This window comes from Cyanistes caeruleus, chromosome 8, assembly GCF_971803275.1.
Source record: "Cyanistes caeruleus chromosome 8, bCyaCae1.hap1.1, whole genome shotgun sequence".
Taxonomy (NCBI): Eukaryota; Metazoa; Chordata; class Aves; order Passeriformes; family Paridae; genus Cyanistes; species Cyanistes caeruleus.
Genome location: NC_141708.1, coordinates 16,191,737 through 16,215,295, shown reverse-complemented (window position 1 = coordinate 16,215,295; position 23,559 = coordinate 16,191,737). Strand labels below are relative to the sequence as shown.

General features: G+C 36.8%; 1 protein-coding gene and 1 long non-coding RNA gene across 3 annotated transcripts; one reads left to right on the top strand and one right to left on the bottom strand.

Annotated features, from left to right (window-relative positions):
* The first annotated feature begins 2,791 nt into the window (after positions 1–2,791).
* On the top strand, positions 2,792–22,175 carry LOC111945586 (uncharacterized). The gene is made up of 3 exons (XR_002871721.2): positions 2,792–2,927; positions 3,815–3,888; positions 22,111–22,175. It is a non-coding gene; the product is annotated as an uncharacterized LOC111945586 (long non-coding RNA).
* LGI1 (leucine rich glioma inactivated 1) lies at positions 9,822–22,117 on the bottom strand. 2 transcript variants are annotated; one of them, XM_023948253.2, is made up of 8 exons: positions 21,755–22,117; positions 21,304–21,375; positions 17,468–17,539; positions 17,292–17,363; positions 13,114–13,185; positions 11,664–11,833; positions 11,081–11,245; positions 9,822–10,996 (listed from the first exon to the last, which is right to left on the bottom strand). In XM_023948253.2, exons 3-8 carry the CDS (start codon positions 17,491–17,493, stop codon positions 10,179–10,181), a joined length of 1,323 nt encoding a protein of 440 aa, XP_023804021.1. In that variant the 5' UTR covers positions 17,494–17,539; positions 21,304–21,375; positions 21,755–22,117; the 3' UTR covers positions 9,822–10,178. The 2 variants fall into 2 exon arrangements, with proteins under 2 accessions (XP_023804021.1, XP_023804020.1); XM_023948252.2 differs by having other exon boundaries at positions 21,764–22,117.
* Positions 22,176–23,559: the final 1,384 nt, after the last annotated feature.

Below are 23,559 nucleotides of genomic sequence, written 5' to 3'. Positions count from 1 at the left end.
CAAACTGGCAGTGCTTGATAAAACATGTACAAGGCTATTACTTCAACTTCTCCTTCAATTAGGAGAATTTATATATTTTTAATATAAACTTGGCAAGGCAACCAGTGTGAAAATCTGAATTTGGAAAAGTCTCCTTTCTGGTGAAAGAATTGTGGGTGGGGTTTTATTCAGGCATATTGTCTCATTTGGTGAATTAATGGTATCTGAGTACTCACCATACATAAAAAACTTCCAGGAAAGTGCAGGGTTTTTTGTTTTGTTTTTTTTTGTCTGTATTTGTTTTATGATGCTAGAGGAATATGGATTCAGTGTAGCACAGGAACTCTTACAATTCCAGTTGTTTATTGGACCCATTTATGCAGTGAATGCAGCCTTAGCATGTTCCCTTTCCTTCACTTCATTTCCTGATGTCTCAGTACTATTTTTAGTTATGAGTTATGAGATTAGCCATAAAACTGAGTAAAGCTCTGTTCCCTTTGGATATGTTGTTACCCATTAAGATTAAGATCAGTCAATGTGTACAGAGATGCACAGTGGAAAAAAAAAGAAGGAAAATAGAAGAATCTTTAAAATGAATCCAGAAAAAAAAAACCAAAAATTGATGGCATGTGATTATGAAAAAGAAGAAATGAGCATGCTAGAACTTAGGTATGCACTGCCTGGGGTAGGTGCTTCTCCTGGTGAGCATCTCCTCCTGGTAATTGCTTAAATTTAGATATTTCCAAAATAAAGTGCCTTATTCTGAAATATCTAAATTTGGTATTTCAACAATATAATTCCCAAACATATTTTTCATTTAAAATTATTTCCCAAATCTGTCCAAATTTCTGTATCTTTCAAAAAAAAACATGTTTGGGAATTTTACTAACTTTTCTTGGTTTTTTCTAACTTTCCCTTGGGAGAGGTTCTTGGAAATCTGGAAATCATTTTTCCTGTTATTTAGTTGCCACTATGTGTAACTGAAATTACTATAAAAGCTGGTTCAACACAGCTACTAAAGCCAAAGGGTTTGAAAGAGGGAAGGGCAGATATTCTTTGAAACACAGATAGAAGAAAAAGGAGTAGGCAGAAGGTTATCAGTTACCATTCTGCAACCTGCTTGAATAGAAATGATGTAATTATTAAATACATACTCCTTCTAAGTTACTCAGAGAATGAGTAGCAGACAAGAGGGAGTATTGCTTTCTTTGTCATAGCATGCAGCACCATGGAGAAAAAAAAAAGAAAAGAGAAATAAAATATTATGTAACTTGAAAGTTTGTGGTGGTGACTTTCCAGAGATTTCTTTTTTGGCAGGCAGTACAGTACAAAAATCAGAAAACAGAAGTACAGCTTGAGTGCCATTGAGGGTCAGAGCTCCAAAGGAGGAGTGGAGGAAAGTGGAAATAGCTCATAGTTGGCATTTTTGCTTGTCTTAGTTTGTTCTGTTCTATAATGCTCTTTGTGACTGTGGAAAGAAGATAATTTGTTCAATTATATTTTGTCACTGTCACTTTAACTGACTTTTTACAGCAGTAATAATGGCTGAATGTGTAGTTTCTCTTTGTGGAATAGGAGAGAACTATTTCAATCAGCTGCATTTCTTGGCACTCACACAGTATGTTTCCTATTCTGCAAGCTATCTGCCTGGGGCTGCTCTGCAGGGCAAGAAGGGGGAAGTTTCCTTACTTGCCACTCCCATGAATTATTAAGGAATTGTTTATATTCCTTACTTGAAGGAGATTATCCTTCATTAGCTTCCACTTTTCCTCAGAACAAAAATTATGTAAAATGTAAATAACCTTGTGACAGGTGATGGGTCAGTATTAGTGTATTGGGACTCTATAATACATTTATATATTTTTTTATGTATGAATGATTTATTCTATTGTTACATTGTTATATCAAGCATATTTGTGTTTGGTATTTATATATAGGCACATGATAAACATATGAAACACCAACATGATTCAGCCTGTGCACCTCTCACCTTATTCCAACAAGCTGGTGCAATGCTCACTCCTCTCAGTTTGCTTGTACTAGTATGTTCAAAGGGGAGTGATCTGAAACGCAGCTCCAGCTTTTGTTAAGGAAAGAAACCTTGCAACACAGATTTTAAAGCCCTTTGCCTTTGTCAGAGTCAGAAACATAAGTGGGGTCTTTCTTTTTTTCATTATTTTTTAATTGAGTCAGTGCTCCTTCATTACCTCCAGGAGCCGCAATGCAGAAAAGCATTCCTCATTAGAGCAAAAAACCCTGCTGCTGCCTTGCATGAGGGATGTACCTATTCTAGGCGTTTTGCTGTCCACAAGAACACCTCCTTAAGGCAAGAAGCAGGGTTTCTTTTCCTTTCTTGCTGGAGGCTGAGAGGGTGTACTGGGAAATCATAGCGCTGTAATTCCCGTGCTGTTGGGTTTTCTAATAAGCATCACTTCTGGCCAAGTAGGCAGAGCATGGGAGCACAGGAACCCAGGGCTAACTCCAAGTGGTTATTTTTATGTCCTTGTAACCTCAGCTAGATCAGATCCTGTGAACAGTGCCAGAGTGGCAGCCCCCTAGGAATGGGCTGACCAAGCTTTTGCGGCGTGTGCTGACCTCTGCAATCTGTTCCTGGCTCCCCAGCAAGTGGACACTAAGTGAGCTCGGGTTTGATGACACACACAAGCTGATTACTACCTCTGAAATACCAGTAAAACTGGGAATGTTTTGACATGCACAAGCTGGTGCCCTCAAGACCTTGCTGAGTTGTCCTTGTCACTGGGAGGAATGTCTCTGGTCTGTGGCTGTACTTCAAGGAAATCATTTCTGTTCAGGCATGATCAGAGCTCGTTCCCTTCTTCCAAGGGCAGCTTCTGGGCTCCCTGCTCCATGTGCAGGAACAAGGGGGGGCTTTAAGGTATTCTCAGAGAAGGAAGGACCTTTGCAATTTACAGCTTCAGGGGAGCTCTGTATGTATAGAGTGATATTGCTCTGGCATAATTTATTTGTAATAGTTTTTCCAGGTACACTTTGCAGTTCATAAAATTTCTTTAACTGATTATTTTGCAATTGTACTTTATTGGATTTATACAACTTTTAGATGAAGTCACATCCAAACCCACAGGATTTTTTGATAAACAGTTGAAATTAGCTTAATTTTTTCTTACTCTTAGATCCTCTGATAGTATCATTGCTCTCAAAATGATTTTACAGAAATTCTGAAATGAGTTGTAATTTTGGAACAAACATTCATTTCCAGTTCGGTTCAAGCTAAAAAAATATGATTATCATTGTGTTTTTGCAGTTTGATGTACTCCAGAAGCCTGTATAAAAAGGCAGAGTTTTTCTAACAGCTGCTGTAGCAGATATTTTTTTCTTGGTCTCAGCCTTAAAGTGAGTTTAGTTTGAAGGACTCATTGTTATCTTAAATAATGCTAAGGAAAAGTTAAAGCTAGTATTTAAGACTGGACTTATGTTAGCACATATGAATTATTTAGAAGCAGTGGATTTTTATTTGAGTTTGCAATTTATAATCCAGGTAACTAATGCCTTAAAGTGTAAACATTAAAAGGATGTTCTGTTTTTAGTAATAATCTCTATATCAGAAAGTTTAGATATTCACACATGCAGTTAAATTTTCTGTTCCAGATTTATCCTTTTTCTTCCTTGTATCTTCATTTGTTTTGCTCCTTTGGAGCAACATAGGTACAGTGCTTTTCCTGAATGGATAGTATCTTTCTGTTTTTGTATATGGAGGACAAAAGGGAGCAGGATAAGGGTTTCAAATTCCACAGTTATTTGGAAATTGTGATAATAGGGATTGTTTGTTTGTTTGTTTGTTTGTTTGTTTTTCCAGAATTGTTGATCTGTTCCTGTGGTTTAGAAATTACTCCCTCACAGAACAATAATAACAACCTGCTTAATCATAAGGTACTTTACTACTAATATTCCTACAGCTCTAATATTCAAATCTTAATAATAAGCTTATAAAACGCTGAGTTCTGTTCTTCCCATGGGAATCTACTTCTGTCATGAGTTACATAGCTGAAGCCAGCCGAAGTTGTGCAATTACATTCTCAAGTGCTTGTAAATTGTTTGCCAAAATTTTTAAATTGTTGACATAATTTCAAGGAATTACATTGCTGGTATTTTACAGATTTTCTTCAACGTTCACATTCTCAGTATTGTAAATGCTTCTGAATGGCTGTGTCAAATGCACATCTTATTTATGTTGTTTTGTGGACCTCAGCAACAAAGTTGAACTAATTTCTGAGCACTGTGCCTCAAGAACTGAAAATAGGAAATGCAACACTGGAGCACATTCATTATCCAGCTGCTTGGCTTTTCATCCAAAATGGTTGCAGCCAGATGTTTCTGACAGAAGCGCAAAGACTCTCATGTTGCCTTAGAAAGAGCAATTTTGTTCAGTACTAAAGAAATAGAATTAAAATTTTTATGTAATTTATCCGTGTTTGACTTTCTGAATACTGTATTTTTGTTCCCTATGTCACTGCCTATGACAGTGAATGCCACAGTTTAATTTGTGGGGGAAGATATTTTGGTTTATGGCTTGGGGTTTGATAGTGTCAGGTGCCATCTTATTCCACACCTTCAATGAATTTTTCCACATCTCTCTGAGTCCTTAATTACACTGCAGAGTTTTTTGAGATGGCTACATTAGTACTGCATGCAGTATCTCAAATAAGGCAACAGCAGTGATTTGCCCTGACATACAGTGTTGTATTCTCCCTATTATCCTGCACATGTGGTAGCATTGTTTGTTCTTTCCTGTTGCTGCATATTGAGATGAGTATCTTTCTGAGTAGTTCACAACGATGTCAAGTTGACTTTCTTTACTGCTAATGTTAAACTTTGTGAGCATTTTTTTCTTATGTATAGTATTTTGCATTTCTGGACCCTCAACTTCACTAGTCAGTCTGTCCCACTTGCTTAGTTACCTAATTTCTTCTGAAATTTTACACTTCCATTTTCATTTATAATTTCAGATAAATGTGGATCTTTCTGGTCTGAAATCCCACTGGTTATTCCATTAACTTTTTAGAAAAATAGATATAATATTTGTTACTTCTAGTTCTTTTGCACATAAATGGTTTCTAATGAAGGACTATGTATTGTTAGCAGATCAGCCTGTTTATTCTGAACCTCTTTCAGCATTTTTGGATGCTCACCATCTGGGCAGGTTGACAACTTGTTAACATACTGCTGTCACTATCCAGGCCTTCGAACAGGAAGTGAGAATGGGTCAGAAAGTCCTTTTTCAATTGAAATAATTCAGTAGGAAGAATAAAGTAAGGCTGAGTTGAAAACAACTTTTGAGAATCCAGACATTGATTTGATGAATGGGAGATTGGGAACAGTACCATAATTATTGCCATCATCCACTTCAGTTTATTTGGAGTATAAATAAACAATTCTATGAATATAAATATGCATATTTAGGGGCAAATTGCTTTCTGCTGTAACAAATTTGAAGACAGAAGTATTACACTACCATAACTAATTGGAGCGATTCAAAGTCTCAAAGCACAAATACAACACCACTTCTGTATCGCACACTGGAGGTCTTTGTAGTTGCAGTTCACTTCAGGAAAATTCCTGAATAGAAATAGGGTTAGGTTTGCCTCTGAGCACTTTGTTTAAGTGAACTATAAACAGAGACATGCCTGTAACACCAGCCATTAGAATTCAGAGTCATCAGTAAGGAAGAAAAGTTGCCATTAGCAGTAAGTCAGGCAGTGTACCGCAGATCGGTCTGCAGGAATTGAACTCCCCAAGACCTCGACATTTATCGGTGAGTTCCCAGCCACAAAAACACATTCAGCCTTCTAATCAATAGGAGTCTAAATCACAGCTTTAATACAACGCTTAGGTCTCAGATCAGCAAGAATGAGAGGCTTGCAGGCGTATGAAAGGTGGTGGGAACCGTTGGCAATATGTAAAACAAATCAGAGAGCAAACCTGCTAGGCAGTGGGGGAGGCATTAACAGCTGAGTGAATTGAGTGCTTGGGTTTGCATTTTCCATCTGCTGAACCTGGCTTAACTTCTGGCAGGGCCCTGGCCCTTTCGGTGGGCAGCAGCATGCTGACCACTCCCTTTGTGCCACCACAGCTGAGACTCATGTAGCAGAGAGGTGTCAAAAGGAAAAAAAATCCACATATTAGGATCATGAATGTAGTGTGTTAAGTTTGTAAGCCTTTTACTGCATTTTGCAAGAACTAGGTGACTGTCTGGATTTTCAGGGGTCCCCACTGAGGAGAAACACATTATATATTTCATGAAAAGGAAAATACTTCCTTGAAAGAGAAAACTTCCACTCCCTTGAAACTTGCTGTGGGCTTGTATTCTGTTCCTAGTTGTAACATTTTGGGTATGCTGACTTCTCTGCTTTCTCTTGGTGCTACTGTCAGTCTGAGGACTTTTTGTTACTTCTATAGTTTAAATATTCTTTATTATCCATTGAATGCTAACACAATATATTTTAGTGCTTATATACATAAATACAGCTGTTAGTGAGCTTCCCACTAGAACATATCAAAGCATATCACACGTTATTAACTATGCTAATAATTGTTTCCCATCCTCAAGCGTACTTTGAGTGGCTGTTACAACCCATTCAAATAAAGTTAAAAAAATTAAAATCATTAGGAGAAGTTATAATTAAAATGAAATTCAAACCAATAATACATTTCTGTTTGTTTTGTTACCTTACACAACAAAATATTTCCTTATTGAATTTCTTTCTTCCTAGGAAGAGTGCTTTTTGGAACATTTTTTCAATGGAAAATAAGTAGAAACAAAACACCTGCAAGTTCTGGGCATTGCAATAGACAAAATAAAAATAGTTACACATGGTATAGTATCAGGTATTCTGAATGTGTTTTATATATCTCTTCCCAAGTAGAGAGGTGCAATATTCTTTTATATTTGTGCTCTATTAAAAATATAATCAAGTAGTTGTAGGAATACAATACTATTCCATTAGTGCTCTTTTTATCTTAGACATTAACATGACTAAGCAGCATCAAGGATCGGCAGTACCCATTAATAACCTTCAATACTGTCTTTTATAATACATTTAGTACCTTACATATTCTGTCAGTCATAAACAAAACAATTAGGGAGTTTAGAAAATCCATTATAACTACAGAAGACAACCAGTCAGCCACAATTAACAGACTTTGTTGAAAGGAATAGGTTTTTTAGAACATCATTTTTAAAAAGTATCAATGTATACATGATAAAAGGTTCTATTCTAGTTTTTTTCTGATTCTTCCACTGATATCAAGAGTACTGAGCAGAGACCCAGGATAGAATATGGCCTTAGCCTTATGCTCAGATGAGCTGTTAAAATGCCCAGTCTGAAATCAGGAAGAAACAGCACAGGGAGCCACCTAATGAGGCTTTACGCTCTTCTACGTTAAGGATTATGAGTTCTGTTCTAAAAATACCCCAGTTCCTTATGTGGTACCAAGAAACTCTATACTCCCACAATAAGGAACTGGCTGTTGTCCCTGTGAGTCTCCACCTGACATAAACGGACCAGAAAAAGGGATTTTCAAAAGAGAGCAGGTTTTGATTCAGCATTTTATAGTAATTAGGTGAATGACATGGGCATTAAGAACTTCCCCAATCACTTGACACAGAAAAAAATTTTCTGAAGGAACAACCAAACTGATACTGCAGTTGCATTCTCCAGCACATTGAGAACTTACTACCTCCACTGTACCATGGCTAGTTTTATATGTATGGTGAAAGTAAAATTCTAGTGACTCACACCCTTGCAGGCATTTAAATTCCTCCTTTAAACCCAGGAGTAAGAGTGAATTCCCATAAGTCTGTCACATTATTTCAGAATGAGGTAACTCAAGAGAACAATCATAGCACTAAGATAGCATATGCCTTACCCAGCATAGCTGGCTGGCTCTGAAATACATTTCCATGAAATGTAACTTTCCCAAGGTACACTGTGAGACAATATGTTTGTAAATAAATGTTGGTAGCAGATTAGCGAGTTTCTCCAACTCCACTTAAATTCGGTCACATGTTTATAATATGTTCATAACAAGAAGGATGCACAGCCATTATCTTTATAATTTGATAGAGAGTGCATGTAGGCAAGTATAATGGGAGAAAACAGATCAAAACCAAATTCAATAGGACATTAAGTAAAAGACTACAACAGAAGACAAGAAGAAATAGAAAACACTTAATGGTTTGCTGGTAGATTGGAGATGGGTTCATGACTTTGTCATGCAAAGGGCACTGAAGAAGAAATGGACAAACTGAGATGGCACTCACAGATGTGCAGCCAATGTTGAAAAATAATAAAAAATATTATTTGGGTTCATCTGGGGTTTGAAATCATGCTCATTTAGCAGGTAAAACTATATTAAAGAAATATGGTTTGACATAAAAAAGAAACTGCCAAATGAGATTATTTATTAAGATGATTTTTGGAAATGTATTTATTAAGAAAAAAATTGGGATGTTTCAGCTGTGAGACATAGTTTGAAATCTTTCTACTCACATTGTAAATACTTATGGAGTAGGTAGTTATTAAGCCAAATGCTTTGCAGAGCATATGCAGCTATGGGTAAAAAGGCATCAGAAAGATTAACTTATTAGAGTAGTATTGTTCAGGTGATATATTTTTCTTTTCAAATAACATTAAATATTAAAAAAATCTCCATTATTTATTACAGAAGCATATTGTTTAGGGCTGGCTTCCATAATACACATTAATCAGCTCATGTGATCAGCTGACATGCACTGTATGATTAGTTTTATTCACTCATCAACATCTGTGAAAGGTAGAAATGTCTAGAAATGAACACAGAATTCATGTCTATATTTTAAAGACGGCAGTGAAGCATAATGCTTGATGACTTAAGTGAATGCAAAGGTGCCTAAAATAAATTTGAGCTTTCTTCCTGAGCTGCACTAAATCATCTTCAGCATCAGTGTAGGTTTCTCTCACGTGGTGCACTAGATGTATGTAAACAAAAGATTATTTTTACTTTGAGCTTGTAATAGATTTTTATGCCACATTCAGATTTGGCACAATTTAACAGATATAGTTAGCTTCCCTGGAGTTGCATACACTACACAAACTGACTTTATCCTGCCACATTCAAAGTTCCCTGAATTTCAGAAGTACCTGGTAGATTCATTGCAGGGTAGCGGAAAAAATTTACTTCCCATGCGCTAGCTTCATTCAGAATAAGAAATAAATTCATTGAAGACTAAATAATTGCAATTATAGTGGAAAGACTTGACAAGGACACAGAATTCATGCAAGTGATGTGTGACAGTTCAGCTATAGAAATAACACTAGCTGAAAAATAAGCTTTGCTCCTAGCTTTTAGCACAGTAACAGCCCCAGTGCTGTACAAGAGATTTGTTTTATGCTGTTTCAGCATCAGGTGAAGAAACACAGACCTTTACCTTGTCTTTCATTCTACCAAGTTCTTAGTGAATTTTTAGAAAATCACATCCAGCTATACACAGTACAAAGGCCTATCCCACAATTAGATGTGTAAAACTGAACCCTTCAATCCTACAAGCACATCTAGATAACTGAATTCTTTTTTCTGGTTAGAGTTCTGCTTAAGTCAGTGAAGCTTTACATAAGTGCAAGGATTGTCCAGGTGATAACTTATAGGCTTGTGTTTTAATGCAGTATTGTTATCAAGAACTTCTTGTTATTAGTAAAATCCACCTGATCTTCAATATTGTGCATCTTCTATGCAGTACAACACTGCAGTGGGCAATATGCCTTCTTGGCTTTATTTTATATGTGTATAATATATACACAAATGAAAAGTATCACCTGCAAATAATATTTGAAATGTGAAAGACACAAAATGTAAACATTTTATTTGGCAGTTGTTTCAAACAGGTGAATAAATAAATGGAAAAGTACATCTTAATATTCTTTATAGCAACAGATGCAGTTGCACATGTATTTACATATTGTGGATGCAAAGAACAGTTAATTTAATTTCTTTTTGTTAAAAAATGCAACTTCCAACACCACTAGACTTGACAATTAAAGATGAAGATACTAGTAATAATTTGTTCTAGCAATCTCAACTTTTAAAGGCATTCATTTGGAAGTAAGATAAGAGAGTCATCATGCATTTAGTTCATTTTGTCCACTTACGGTAGAAAGTCTGATGTAATCTCAGAATTATGAGTGTCATGCGCTTAAGTCAACTATGACATGTTTATAAATCAGTGTAGTTCCCTTAAAACTTGAAGCAAAGAGAAAATCTCGTTTATCGATGGAGACATGTATGAAAGATCTTGGTGCCTGTACGTTTAATTCTTGAAACTTCACAAATTTTGCCTTTTCCGCATCCCAATAATAGACTTGAGTGAAAGAATAATCACTTCCAAGAATGGCATATTGATAATTATTTATCTGAAGTGGTTGGAATACCATTGACCCTCGGGATGGCATCCTTTGTAAATCCAGAAATGCTGAACCACCCCATTTCATTACTTTAGAGTCCCCAATAAATCTTGTTAAGCAAATGTATACATCCTCTTTCACTTTGAAATGCTTCACTGCATATGCATCTTCCATATCTTGAATATCAAACCGCTTAACAAATTCATTCGTTCCTTTGTTCCATTGATATATTACAGGTCTTTGCGAACTACTTGACAAAATTAAATGTGGTTTGCCAGATATTTCAAGATACTCCACATCAGTATCTCTGTACCAGGCGTGCAGAGACTGATGGGAATAAAATCCATTCCCATTCCACTTGTAAACCGTGGTGAAACCAGCCTTTGAACTGTCTGCAACAACAAAATACCAGTCTTCAGCAATCCTGAAAGTTTCAATGTCATTGGGTTTTCGGATTTTAAGGATTTCAATATCTTGAATTTTTATAAACTTATTAGCAAAAATATCTCTTTTATATATGTGGGAGCCTCCAAACAGCTGTGCGACAATGACATACAGCTGACTTTCAATAACTATAGGTTTACACACAACAGTTGAAGTACCTATAAAAAGAAAAGTAAAAGACAGGGTTAGTACCACTTCTTGGATAATTTGTTGTAATGATATTTGTCAAGCAGTGTTCATACCTGTAATGTTGTCGTAATTCCTGAACATCACTTCCACATGGTCCCATTCAAGAAAGATGCATTTTCCAGTAAAAGGCTGAGCAATAACCACGTGTTCATCATTCATGTATGAGAAAGTATCTACTGACAGAGACTGGTATGGCAGGGACTGATAAACTTCAAATTCTGCAAAAGTGCACACAACAGATGATAATCACAGAGATACTTTCCATCATGTACTGAAAAAAAAAGTATGATTATCAGATACCAATTTATTACAACTTACTAGTGACTTCATCACTAGTTCAATTTTTCTGTTGATAAAGGAGCACTGCAATTTGTTTTGCAATCTTTCTCAATAAAAAGAGGTACTGTTTTATGTCCCAGTTTTCCAAATCATTATGTAACATATTAAAGTTTGAGTAGATACTGAAATATAGGACCCTGTTCCCAAATGATTCCCATGTCAGACTTAAACCAGTGGAGTTCATACTGATTTTAGTAGAATTTCCATCCAGAATGCAGCATTCCTGCAAAAATGGGCTCTAGAATGAAAAACTATAGCTTTGTCTTTAAAAAGATTAAATAATTTGGGGCACATTACCTGTAATAATGCAATCAAACTCTTTTGGAGAGAGGCTATTGATTTTGCGCTTCTTATATTCTGGTGGGCTTTCACAGTAAATATCTTCAACGGTTGCATTGGTGCTGCCCAGCCACTCCACTAACCACTTCAGTTTGCAGTCACAGTTAAATGCATTGCCTCTAAGATCTCTACAACAAATAAATCATGCATTGAAAATAAGTAGTCAGTTAAATTTATTTTTCCTTGAGAACAACAAAACAAGCTTTTGTTAAATATGTACCCTCTTGCTTATTCTTAGTTGAGGCCTTCCTGGATTATTAGCCCTGACCCATAGTTAAATCTGCATACCAGAACCCACACAGATTTAATTATATTAAGGTAATCAAGGAGACCTTAACTTGGTGAATAGTCAGAAATTTTTATTGATTTCCCCATAAGGGAAAATAAATTTTTACAGGTATGCAAAAGCCTCCCAAACTAATGACCCCTGTTTCCTTTGGATTACCCTTTCTCAGTAAGAGCATTCTAGACAACAAAATAAGAATCAATGTAACCTGATGGTCAGCCAGTCAGTATTCACTATTTCCTTTGGATACACTCACTTAGGGCTTCAGGAGACACAAGAAAAGGAGTTTTGTTCAAGACTTTTACAGCTGTCTTCAGTCAGATTTCCGATCGTATGTACAGGAACAGGCAAGCGCCAGGACCAGGCTGTGTAACCACCTGGCCATGATCAGTCGTGCCAAGTAATGCTCCAGATACACTGGCCATGGCCACATCTTACTGCTGCAGCTCTGCTCAAGGGATTCAGCCTACCTTGTTCATACTGGGAGCAGGCAAAGGATTTTCTGAGCTTATTATCCCAGATCAGATGGAACTGGATTTGGTATATTGCAAACAGGATCTATTTCACTAAAAAAGTTTTAAGATTTATCTGTTTATCTATATTTTGTATTTTCACTGGTATTTTATATATACACACACATATATATATATATGTATACACAGACATCTATTTAAACAAGCTGATGTTTTGATCTGGTTATAATTAGATTTAGTATGGGATACTTACTTATACACATGCTCTATTGATAAAAGATAGCTTTCCCAGGAATTGCTTGCACATTAAAACGTTACTTCATTAAATATCTTCCACCTTCCCTGCATGCCTTGCTCTCTCATGCATCCCTAAGCATCCTCCCTTCTTATTCACAAAATAGTAACATGCAGCTTTATTACATAACTACTAACAATATTACTTATCTTCATAACTGGTGGAATATTCAAAAGTATCACAAGTTCTCAGAAACAGCAGACAAAAAAACCAAGCCTACGTATATTGTGTAGTCTCTACCCAGTAATAAGATCCATTACTGGCTACTAGTTTGAATGGTTACTTAGAATGTCCTCTAAAGTAATCTCTTTATACTTGTGGTATAATTAAAAGATTAATTAATTGCTTTCTTACACATTTGTTAAAGAATCCAAGCCTTTAAATATGTCTTTTGGAAGTGACTGGAGATTATTATTTGCGAGACTCCTGTAAAAGAAAACACTTCAGTATTAGTGCTAGTTGTTCATGAAACTACACATTTTTGCAAGTTGTGATATACTGTGTGGGGATTTTTACTTACAGAAAACAACACTGGTATTCTCCAGTACTTATTCTAAAAGATTGCTTTTAAGAATAGCTCATTTACTTTGTGACTTTTCCTTCCACTAAAATGCCATACCTCCTTCTGCTTTCTCCCTCTTCAGCAGCCCAGTAGCATTTACAATACTTCACTTAGCAGAGTAAAAAGTGCTATCACCTTTGGTGTTTTGCCAATACCATTTAACATTTGAAAACAATTAGTCATGATTGGATCTACTGATGTTTTCCCTATGAGATCCCAATACATGGTGCTCACATCACTGCAATTTCCCCACTTTCTTGTACCTCTTCTGGAAGGAAAATCTTACTAATATGGGCTGATGGACTTAGGTTTCGCTCATAGTTTAGTTTTTAAAAACATGCAGTAATAGGCAACAAATTGTTGATCGGTGTGAATTGCTTTCCTGGCCTGTGCATTTGTGTGTGAGTGTATTAGACCACTAAAAAAATGTTATTAATTCCCAGTTTTCAATGTTGGGAAAACTTGTTTAAATTCAGTGAGTATTCCGGCTAGTAAAAGTGACAAGGAAATGTGAGCAGGCGTTGAACAAACAGTATATTACATTTCAGTCAGACTGTCTCTGTGAGTCTGCCAAAGACCTCAGATGTCACGGAGGGCATGACAGAAAAAGAATAATGTAGGGTATAGTCTATGCCTCTTCCAATTAACAGAATTATTTATTACTTATGAGAAGAAACAAAAAATGGAGAGAAATAATTTTAGATTAAGATCCCAGTTAGAATCTGTAGCTAGTAAGACTTAGAAGCTCTTCTGTTGTAACTCGTAAACATAAATGTTATTTATTAACCACGATTTCTCTAGCCAAACAAAGACATTTAGGCACACACTTAACTACAAGAACAAGCCCAGGTGTCCCAGGTGCTTCCTCATTTAAAAATAAGTGTTTGTCTGATCAGTAATAGTAAATATGGGATACTTCCATTAGTCCATTCTGACCCCACTACTTTCAAGGTACATCTGATTGTAACACTATATGTGAATATATCATGTGCTTCACCTATGTGCAATTTTATGCTCCAGTGCAATTCTTTAAAAGTCAGGTTATTCACATGAAGAAAGCTGTGTGGACTTGCAAACTGAGACAAGTTTAATGCCCTATTTTGCTTTTATATGTTATTATATAGCAAACTAAAAGGGAGAGTGTACTTGGAAGTAGGAGTGGTTCACTGCTGCCATTGGTACATGACTGACAGAAAAATTTGAGCAAGGTTTATGCATTTGCCAATTTTTGAATGAAAATTATGGATTTTATAGTCCACTGTTAAAAAGCATACAAATGAGAAAACACTGTCTTGATTAGATCGTGCTGTACGTGGTATTTGGACTATAAGAAGAGAGTAAATGTTGACTCAAACATGCAATGGTGACAGTTCTGAGAGAAATGCAATCAAAATTAAAAATACTGTGCATAGAATTTACCGCCCAATGCTAGCTGTAAGATTTTGATATTAAATTAGTAAATTAGTAACAAAAGGCAATCTTTTAAAAATGTTTCTGTTCTTAAACGTATTCTGACTAGAAAATAAATCCTGTTGCACAATAATAAATTCTAGATGTCTCTCTTTTAAAATAAGGACAAACTGTAATTATTGAAGTTAATTGCATTATAAAAGTAAAAATGTTTGGATAGCTTACTGCATTCCAAAATTTATGTTGCAAAAAGGAAGTAAATAGAATAAATAGAACAAAGTTCATCTTATCTAACCTCGTAGGACTTTATTTGCATGCTCATACACTATGATTCTTTTTAATGTATTTTATGCACACAAGTACTCTCTTTTTTCTTAAATGAAAAGTGCCTCAGGGTGCCAAATGATCATTCTTAAAGTATATGTGCAATTTTCCCCAAAAGATGAGGAGTGGTTCTTCAAGCAGATTAAACTACTGGTGCCTCTGTAGTGATTTTCCACAAATTTCTCATTGTCTTTGTGAATAGTGCTCCATGGACAATAGCAGCACGATGCACAAATCTATGTCCCAAAAATGTGCATGCAGATGGCAGTTACTCCTCAGATGTAGTTCTGTCTTTTGCATATGTTTTCACTTGTGAAAGTCCTGGAGCATCCCCAGAAACCAATGTAACAGACAAGAAAGACATTAGCCTTGGACGCACAGAGCGTTAGCCTTCGCTCTGTGGCGAAGAAACTCTGCCTTCCTCTGTTTTAGAAAAGCAATTTGTTCACTGGCAGCAGTACCTACTAAATAAGTAAATGAATATGATAAATAATGTACTGGGCCCATTTGTGAATATAAAGCTATTCATGTGCGTAAATATTTTGAAGATAGGGTCCCAGCTACCAGCCTTATCCAGTTATCATTTTTCTAACAACAGTATAATTCTGCCTGTACCTCTAATATGGATTGCTATGGGATGTGCACAGCCTTTTTATGTACCTCTTTCCCTCTCCTCTCTCTTTCCTCTTCCTCAGACCTAGAGCCATTCCATATTTAACTTTATCTACACAAGTAGTCACAGTAGGCTTGCTTTCATCCAGCTGTAAATCTTGCCCTGACCAAAAGGGAAAGCATAAAATGTTTTACGGTACATTTACTAGGTGGTGAAGATGTGGTGAATTGCAATTCTACTATTATATTTATGCATTAACTGCTTAAAATGGAACTTTGCTTTCTTTGCTCTGTCAAAATACATGAAAGAAAAAGTTAAACGACCCTGTTTCAAAACCTTCTTGGAGGTTATCATGTTAAGGCCAAAAGGTCAGAATCCACTCCCCTGTCTATGATATACATGACATGCTTCAGAATGCAGATGCTCAGAACTGGGTATAAACCCATGTCAGGAAGACTACAGATGTTTTAGCCTCATTTTTTTACTTTTCTCCTTTTTTATTTTTTTTCTGTTTTCTTATAGTGTGTAGTTTGCTTTTAAAAATTTTATTCCTCATTAAATTAAATTATTGCTATAGTTAAAAAGATAAACTTGTACGATAAGAGACAAAAGCCTGTATAAAAATGTCTCCCTAGCTCAGAGAAAAGGAAGCTACTCCTGTGTGCAGTGAAATGTTGCAGCTATTTGTTGCCAATGTGTGTCTCACCTGCTAAGCACAGTGTGAGAAATGCTCCTGCTGGTGAGGGCATGGGGAGCGTTGCTCCTACAGCATATTGGCATCCAGAGTGCCTTGGACTAATTTCCCCTCCCAGCTAATGCAGCAAGGGGCTGCAGCAGGTCAGAGGGCAACAGCTGGCTGTATTTCCAAGATAGCCGAAGGGCTGAGCAGCACACAAGGAAGGGTAAGCAGATACCAGTGTCAATGTGTAGCAGATCCTGACTGTGGGAAGCTCCTGCTCACATGCAGGAGAGGACAGGGTGCAGAGTAGGGTAGGTGCAGAATGGAAGAAGTAGATCAGTAAGCCATAACAAATACATCTTGTTGCAAGTCTTCTATTTAAAATTGCTCTGGGTGGAATTTTCAAGTTTGACTTAGTAAAATTCTTCTGTATACTATTATTGTCTTAAGTGGACATGGGCACAGACAGTGATAGCCTGTCCCAAGAATGGCTGTAATATTCTCCTGGATCCATGTCAGACTGGGGTACCTGGGAAGAGGTGTGGGTTCATCCCTCAGCCTCTCACATTCCTGACACAGCTCCCACCTCCCTCCATTCCAAGTCCCAAACTGGGACTCATTTCATCAATGCCAAGATTCCCAATTCATACTCCTCCCTGCTCCTACATGCTCAGCTGGAAATCATCTGTGCTCCAAGCAGAGAAAGTCAGGGAACCACTGCCAATCATGTACTGCTTGGAAGCTGTTTGTGTCTTTGCCTTCTACACATACCACAGTTTGGAAGTCTTTGGTGGAAACACAAAGATTAACATTCTAAATAAATTACTATTAATAACACTTAAATTACTAGGAACAGTTATATATGAAAACGAGAAATTAAACAACACAGTGGTTCAGTTACTAAATTAAATATACCAACTAATATATTCAATCACTTTACTTACAGGTGAATTAAAGATTTCAGTCCTCTGAAAGTATTTCTTGAAATTGACTTAATGTTGTTGTTCTCTATGAACCTGTAATGGGTCGTAAAGTGATTCTGGTCAAAGCAATGCCTGGAACTTGGGAGCCCACCCACTCTCTTCAATAATGCCAGGAAATATACTTTTTTTCCACTCACAAATATTCTAGATGAGGAAGGCCCATGAAAGCATCATCGCTAATAACATCAAAAGTGTTGGACGTAAACAACCTGCATAAAGAGATGCAAAACAAAAGACCATTAGGTTATCAGCAGAGCTAGAAAATGGTTCATCAAGCCATGATAGGCCAAATTTCCACTGCCTGGTTTCATGTTTTTACTGTGCAAGCACTTTAGGACTGTAAGGCTCATGTATTGCACCATAGTGTGGTGCAAAGGGAAGGATCCAACAATCATCTACTGGGGCCATCTGATAAAATTCCTTTGACTTCTGTGGGATGTAAACGTGGGTTTATCATGCCAGTAAAACAATGGGATTGTACAAGTGCCTCTGGAGATATACTAGGACAATAATGAAATCTTCAAGTACTACAGAGATTTAAATTGTCTTGGTTTAAATTGCTGGTTAGCCAGACATCAGGTTGAATTTGCAACACTGACAGGAACGAAAATCCTTTAACTTTAAATCAAATTTCTGAGTGTATTTAACCCAATGGTACTGAAGGTTACTGGGGGAAAAAAAAAAGGAAAATCTCTTAAATTCAGACAGTGCTTGAGTCAGAATTCTTTTTAAGACCTCATTATACCTCTTGGAGATACTCTTAGGTTATGCATCTAACAGTAAAAATACCAGCAACGCATTTAATTTGATGTAATTTTGTAAGCATTAAAAGTAGACTAGCATTGATTTTTCCAGCTTTATTTATGCTTATCAGCCATGTTTGCATTTGTCCATTATAATCTAGACCTGGTCTGCCACACTTTTAATGTGGTGAGACATCATAAAGTACAATGAACTTTACCCCAGTGGAATACTACATGCACATCTATATTTTAATCAATTGACCTGATGGATAAATAGATTCGTACTATGGCATTCTTAGATGTTCAGGAATGCAGAATTTCCAAGTACTAATTAATCCACTTAATGAACTAATCTCTTTTTTTGACATTTACATTCAGAATAAATTGCAGGTAATGTATTTTTCAGTTGGCTGTTGCAAATTGTGCTTTTTCCACTTTCAGTATGTTCCTATATGAAGTGTATGAAAAAATGCAAGCAGGAGATTCTTCCTTTTTGTCAAAATAAAAAATACTTCCGTTTTAGAGAAAACAAGTATTTTTATAGAATTATAGAACCAGAAGACAAATTTAATAAATCCTGCAACAATTTTACTTTTCTGATGTGATTTTATTGGATATTTTCCTTTTCTGCACTCTATAATTTAGAGAGCAGAGTGGTATCTCTTTAAATAGTATTGCTATTTTAGAGATTGCCAGGCTTACAGCATAGGTCTTGCAGTTGGTGAGTTCATTTGCCTTCCAACTCATACCTCTCCCCAATGGCTATCAGATGCATTTGATGCACAAAGAATTTTTTTATTCCCCAATTTGTCCTTGAACTCCATAGTTTCTGCTTCTGGGGATAGAGGCTGAAGGTACAGCGCTGTAGCTAGGGACTGTATTACCTGACAGGAACAGAACAGTGCAGGTACAAATCCTGATGCTGTGATTACCTCCCTTCTTTCTGCAGGCTTTCATGTCATCAGTTTATAAGAGCACTCTCAGCACGTTGCTGATACACAGAGATAAAAGTGCTGAAGATGAGAGATGGGAGGTTTTCTCTACATTTAGGGAACACTCTTGCTGGAACTTCACCGTAGCTGTGTAGGTTCCTTGTATTTTTGTTGTCACATGAAGAGCACGGAGCATACCATCCATACTACACAAGAAGAAAAGCTCTCCTGGACTGGGAGTTCTGAGTAGTGTTTAGCTCAAGACCATGATTTTTCCAGAGACCATTGGTGCTACTACATTAAAAATAGTAGTAAATAATAATAGTGGCAGAATTATACCATATTTAGAAATCTGTGACTGGTGTGTTGGAGATATCCAATTACATTTGGACTTCAAAAACATAATGCTGGAGACTATTTCTATATGTATTTCTATTATTATAGAAATACATATAAGCTGCTAAATGTTGCTGTTGGCTAAATTAAACCTTCCAGTACAGCTATAATCATGCAAAGCTAAAATTTCCTGTAATGTTTAATTAATGTAAGTTTTCCATATTCTTATTTCCCTTACTATCTTCTGCCAAAGATGAAAATTTTTCTTTCCCACGTACAAATTGGAGTGTTGTCCCCACAGATACAATCCTGCTCCTATGGCCTGTGTTTAAGGAGTCATTTGCCTTAGATCAGCAGCCTGACATTCCAAGGATGGCAAGCAGTTCAACTACCATGTTAAAAATATATTTGGAAAACAGATCACTCATCAAAGCCCACAGTGGAACAAGCTCTGCTTTTCTGAGGTCATAGTTTTTGCTGCAACATTTATGAACAGCAGTGTAGAATGTGCATTTCATTGTACAGTAGAAATGGAAATTATTATAATTACCAAAATGCCGTAAGACGTTGCCCAAGCCCACTGTGCCAAGCACTATAATAACTCAAAATAAGATGACTGTGTCTGTCCTACTCTACCATGCCCAATTCTGCCTGCTTTGCAGTGGGATTACTGAGTGTAGGTGGTGTATCGTAGCCAAGAGAGATGATGTCCTACTCACTCTCTTCAGACACAAGCCCCACCAGTGCTGCTGCTTATTTTTTTTCCTCTCTATTGAAAGGCCCATTGCAGAAATTATGTGAAATGTGTCCCTTTTGTGATCCATGACCACCTGAAAAAAGCTTCTCTGGAATAAAGCACCATGGAAAAGCATTTAGGTTTCCATAGTAACTGCATTTACCTATTTACCCTGTATCCAAAATTGTACAGTATGTCTGCACCTCCTTATCAGCTCCACTTGAGGTAGCAGAGTACAGCCAGGGTCAGGGCTTCAGCTATTGGTACGTCACCGGTTTAATTTAACAGCCAGAGAGCTCCAGTACATCAACATTACACCTCTGACCACATCCAGAGTGCACGGGAAGTCGGGTTGGGACAGACATCCTATTCTGGTTTTGATCACACTGGGGAGTCTGCCTTGCCGGATTTCTGAGACAAATCTGGGTGTGTGTCAGGCTGGCAGCACATCCACTATAAACAGTTCAGGTTACACCCCCTCTACCTCTGTATAGCTCACAATTATATAATCGTATGCCCACATTTCTAGGAAAGCCTGCAAGCCTGTAAAAATCCTATGTTGAAATGCAGCTAATAGTTAAATATCCCAAAATATTCTCTTTCCATGTATACCTCATCACAGTATTTCACTTTGAAATAACTACTTCAGTTTTTAATTGGGAGAAAATCGTCATTACTTTTAAGACGGTGAAATAACAAACAGGGTCAAATCCAGGTACTATGAAGGCAAAACTCCCACTGAAGTGACTAAACTTCCACAGAAGTCAATGCCAATTTTACATGGAAAAGGACTTCAGGACCTGTCCCACTGCAATGACAGGCCTGATCTGAGGGGCTGTGAGCTCACAGTCAATGGGAGTTGCAAATGGACAGCTTTATACTGGGATCAGGTCCCAGGAACGCAGAAAATAAACAAGAATAGTTGTTGCAATACTTAAGTCCTTACTGTAATGTTAATTAAAGTATAATGAAGATAGCATGCATTCTGTCACCAAAAGCTTCAGCATGTAAGCATCCAAAGTAGTACTGACAACAGACAGCCTTGCAAAATGCTAAGTAAAAATAAAACATGCACTATCTTTCAAATTGCTAAAAGTCTTGTATTTTATGATCTAATAAATTGTCTGACGCTGTTTCTTATAAAATTAATACTAAGACCCTTTCTGAAATATTTATGAATACATATACATTTCATAACAAAATCATATCATATAAAAATTTCTCACAGAAGCTGCAGAGATGGTGTGAGCAAAAAACTCCCTTCTGGGATTTTAGTAAAAGCAGATCTCACAAAGGATCTGTAAAGAAGAAAAAAACAACCATACATTAATGTAGCTGCATATATCCATGGTTATAATACTGATCTGGTCATCACAGAGAAATTTATTTATATAAGTAAAAAAAATATATCTTCCCCCTTCCCAAAATAATGTGACAGGTTTCATGTACTATATAAGAAGGTATAAAATGAGATGTGTACACATACACAGACAGACAGACAGACAGATGAAAAAGATATAAAAATCAGGATTCAAGAATGCAGCACAATTTTAACACATTAGCTGATGATTCTGAATGCTGGAGGTACTCCCTGCAGCAAGCATCCTTCTGTATGCACTGAAAACACCACACATCCTAGTTAATTTTAAATCATAAATTAAATAACCAAATGCTTACAGCCCTTACAGTGAGATAACATCAGGCGGAACGCTGCGAGGAATAGATCTGGCATTTTCACATAAAGCATTATCTTTGGTACAAGTACACCAGGCAGGACATTTTGGCTTCACTGGTTTCTTCCCTTCAGTCAGCAAAAGCACAGATAAAAGGCATAAGAAATAAGCAATTCTTCTAAAGGGTCTGCTGGCATTTCCCATTCTTTTGATCCGCTCTCGTTCCAGCCAGTTGAAAGAATATCCCAAAACATGAACAGGGTTCTTTATTCAGCCATTGGATGTCTTTCTCTAAGTCCAGGTCAATATTTGTCTCTGCTTTCCCAACCCTTTTCTTTCTCTTTCACTCTGTTTTTGTAGATAGAAACCTGCAGCTGATCTGTATGTTTCCACTCACTCAGGCAACGTACTGCTCAGAGAAGAGACCTGCGAGGTGCTGTAAGATGGGGAAAATCCAACCGGCTGAAGGAAAAAAAAAAAAAAAAGGAAAGAAAAAAAAAGAGACTTGCATCACCACAAAAACACTGAGCACAACACAGCATTAGATTGCAAAGTGATGTAACTGAGAAATACACTGCTTTCTGTTTTCACAGGGAGGCCCTTTCCCTGTTTCCAAAAATAGTACAGCATTATGTTTTGCTGGTGGGTGGGTGAGTGGGTGTGGGGTGGAGTGTATGTGTGTGGGGGGAGAAATCAGTCATCTCTTACTGGATCCTACAACCTCATGAACCTTTCAGAATTATGCTTCACATATTGCAAGCAGCAGAACTAATGGCAGTATCCACAGGAAAATGAAATCGAATGAAACCATCAAAAGCATTGCTGCAAAAACTGTTAGATTAATTTTTATCCTCGGCCTTTATTGCACATATTTGTACCACTGAAAAACAAGCTGCCACACATGGAAAATATTACAATGTATGAGAGAATGCCTTTGACTGTAATTCCCAAACAAAATATTTTCTCATGCAAAATAAGACCCCAAATACAGCTTTTTTTTTTTTTTCTTTTTTTTTTTCCCCCTTTTTCTCCACAGAAAAAGAATGGTTCTTATTTGTTGCATGTTTTCTGAGCTGGGGAAATAAAGGCATAGGTGGACTAAGCACAGTTCTGTATGGACAACATCAATTTAAAGTTCAAGTTAAAAAAAATGTATTTTCTTGGAACTGGTTTGATCATTTAGATGGAAAAAAATAAAATTGTCATTTAAATACCAGTTGTGTTAAACCCATAGTTAAGAATGGACCTTCTTTGAGGAGTGACAGGATAAGGACAGATCTTGGTGATAATAATAAACCTTTACAAAACTGCCTGGAGGCTGCAATCGAAATGAGTGCTAGGTGTGGTATGAGTGCTCTGTCAGATACAGTCCTCAGACTGAAGACTTTACAATAAACTACATTAAACATTTTAATGGAAACTTAAGCAGCACCTAAGTATTACTTTATTAAGAATGGTAAGACAAAACTAACAAATGCCAAATACCTGGGAAGCCATACAGGATGATTTTTTGTTTAATATAGTATTGCTATTAGATGAGTGTTGCAAACTTTACCAGGTCTTAACACTTCCCTTTTGGACTGTTTACATTAGACAGCTCACAAACACAGCTGGGTCAACCCAGTGGTACAGACATTTAATACAGTCAGGATTACTATTAGCTCCTTCACATGGGTGCTGTCTCCTCACCAGGAGACACCTGATCTCCTGATAAGGAGATCTCTTCTGACTTCTGGTTCCCCCTCCTTTGATTTCACATTGCTACCTGGCTCTGGCCCATTGCTCCTGCTCTACAAGCCACAAAAATTA

Bases quoted from the DNA above. Each gene is read 5' to 3' on its own strand.
- LGI1 (XM_023948252.2), bottom strand. From the start codon at position 21,954: ATGGGAAATGCCAGCAGACCCTTTAGAAGAATTGCTTATTTCTTATGC. The intron at 17,364-17,467 runs GTGAGTGGAAAA...GACCCATTACAG, and splicing joins CTTCCTCATCTAGAATATTT to GTTCATAGAGAACAACAACA. The intron at 13,186-17,291 runs GTAAGTAAAGTG...TTTCTTTTACAG, and splicing joins CTGAAATCTTTAATTCACCT to GAGTCTCGCAAATAATAATC.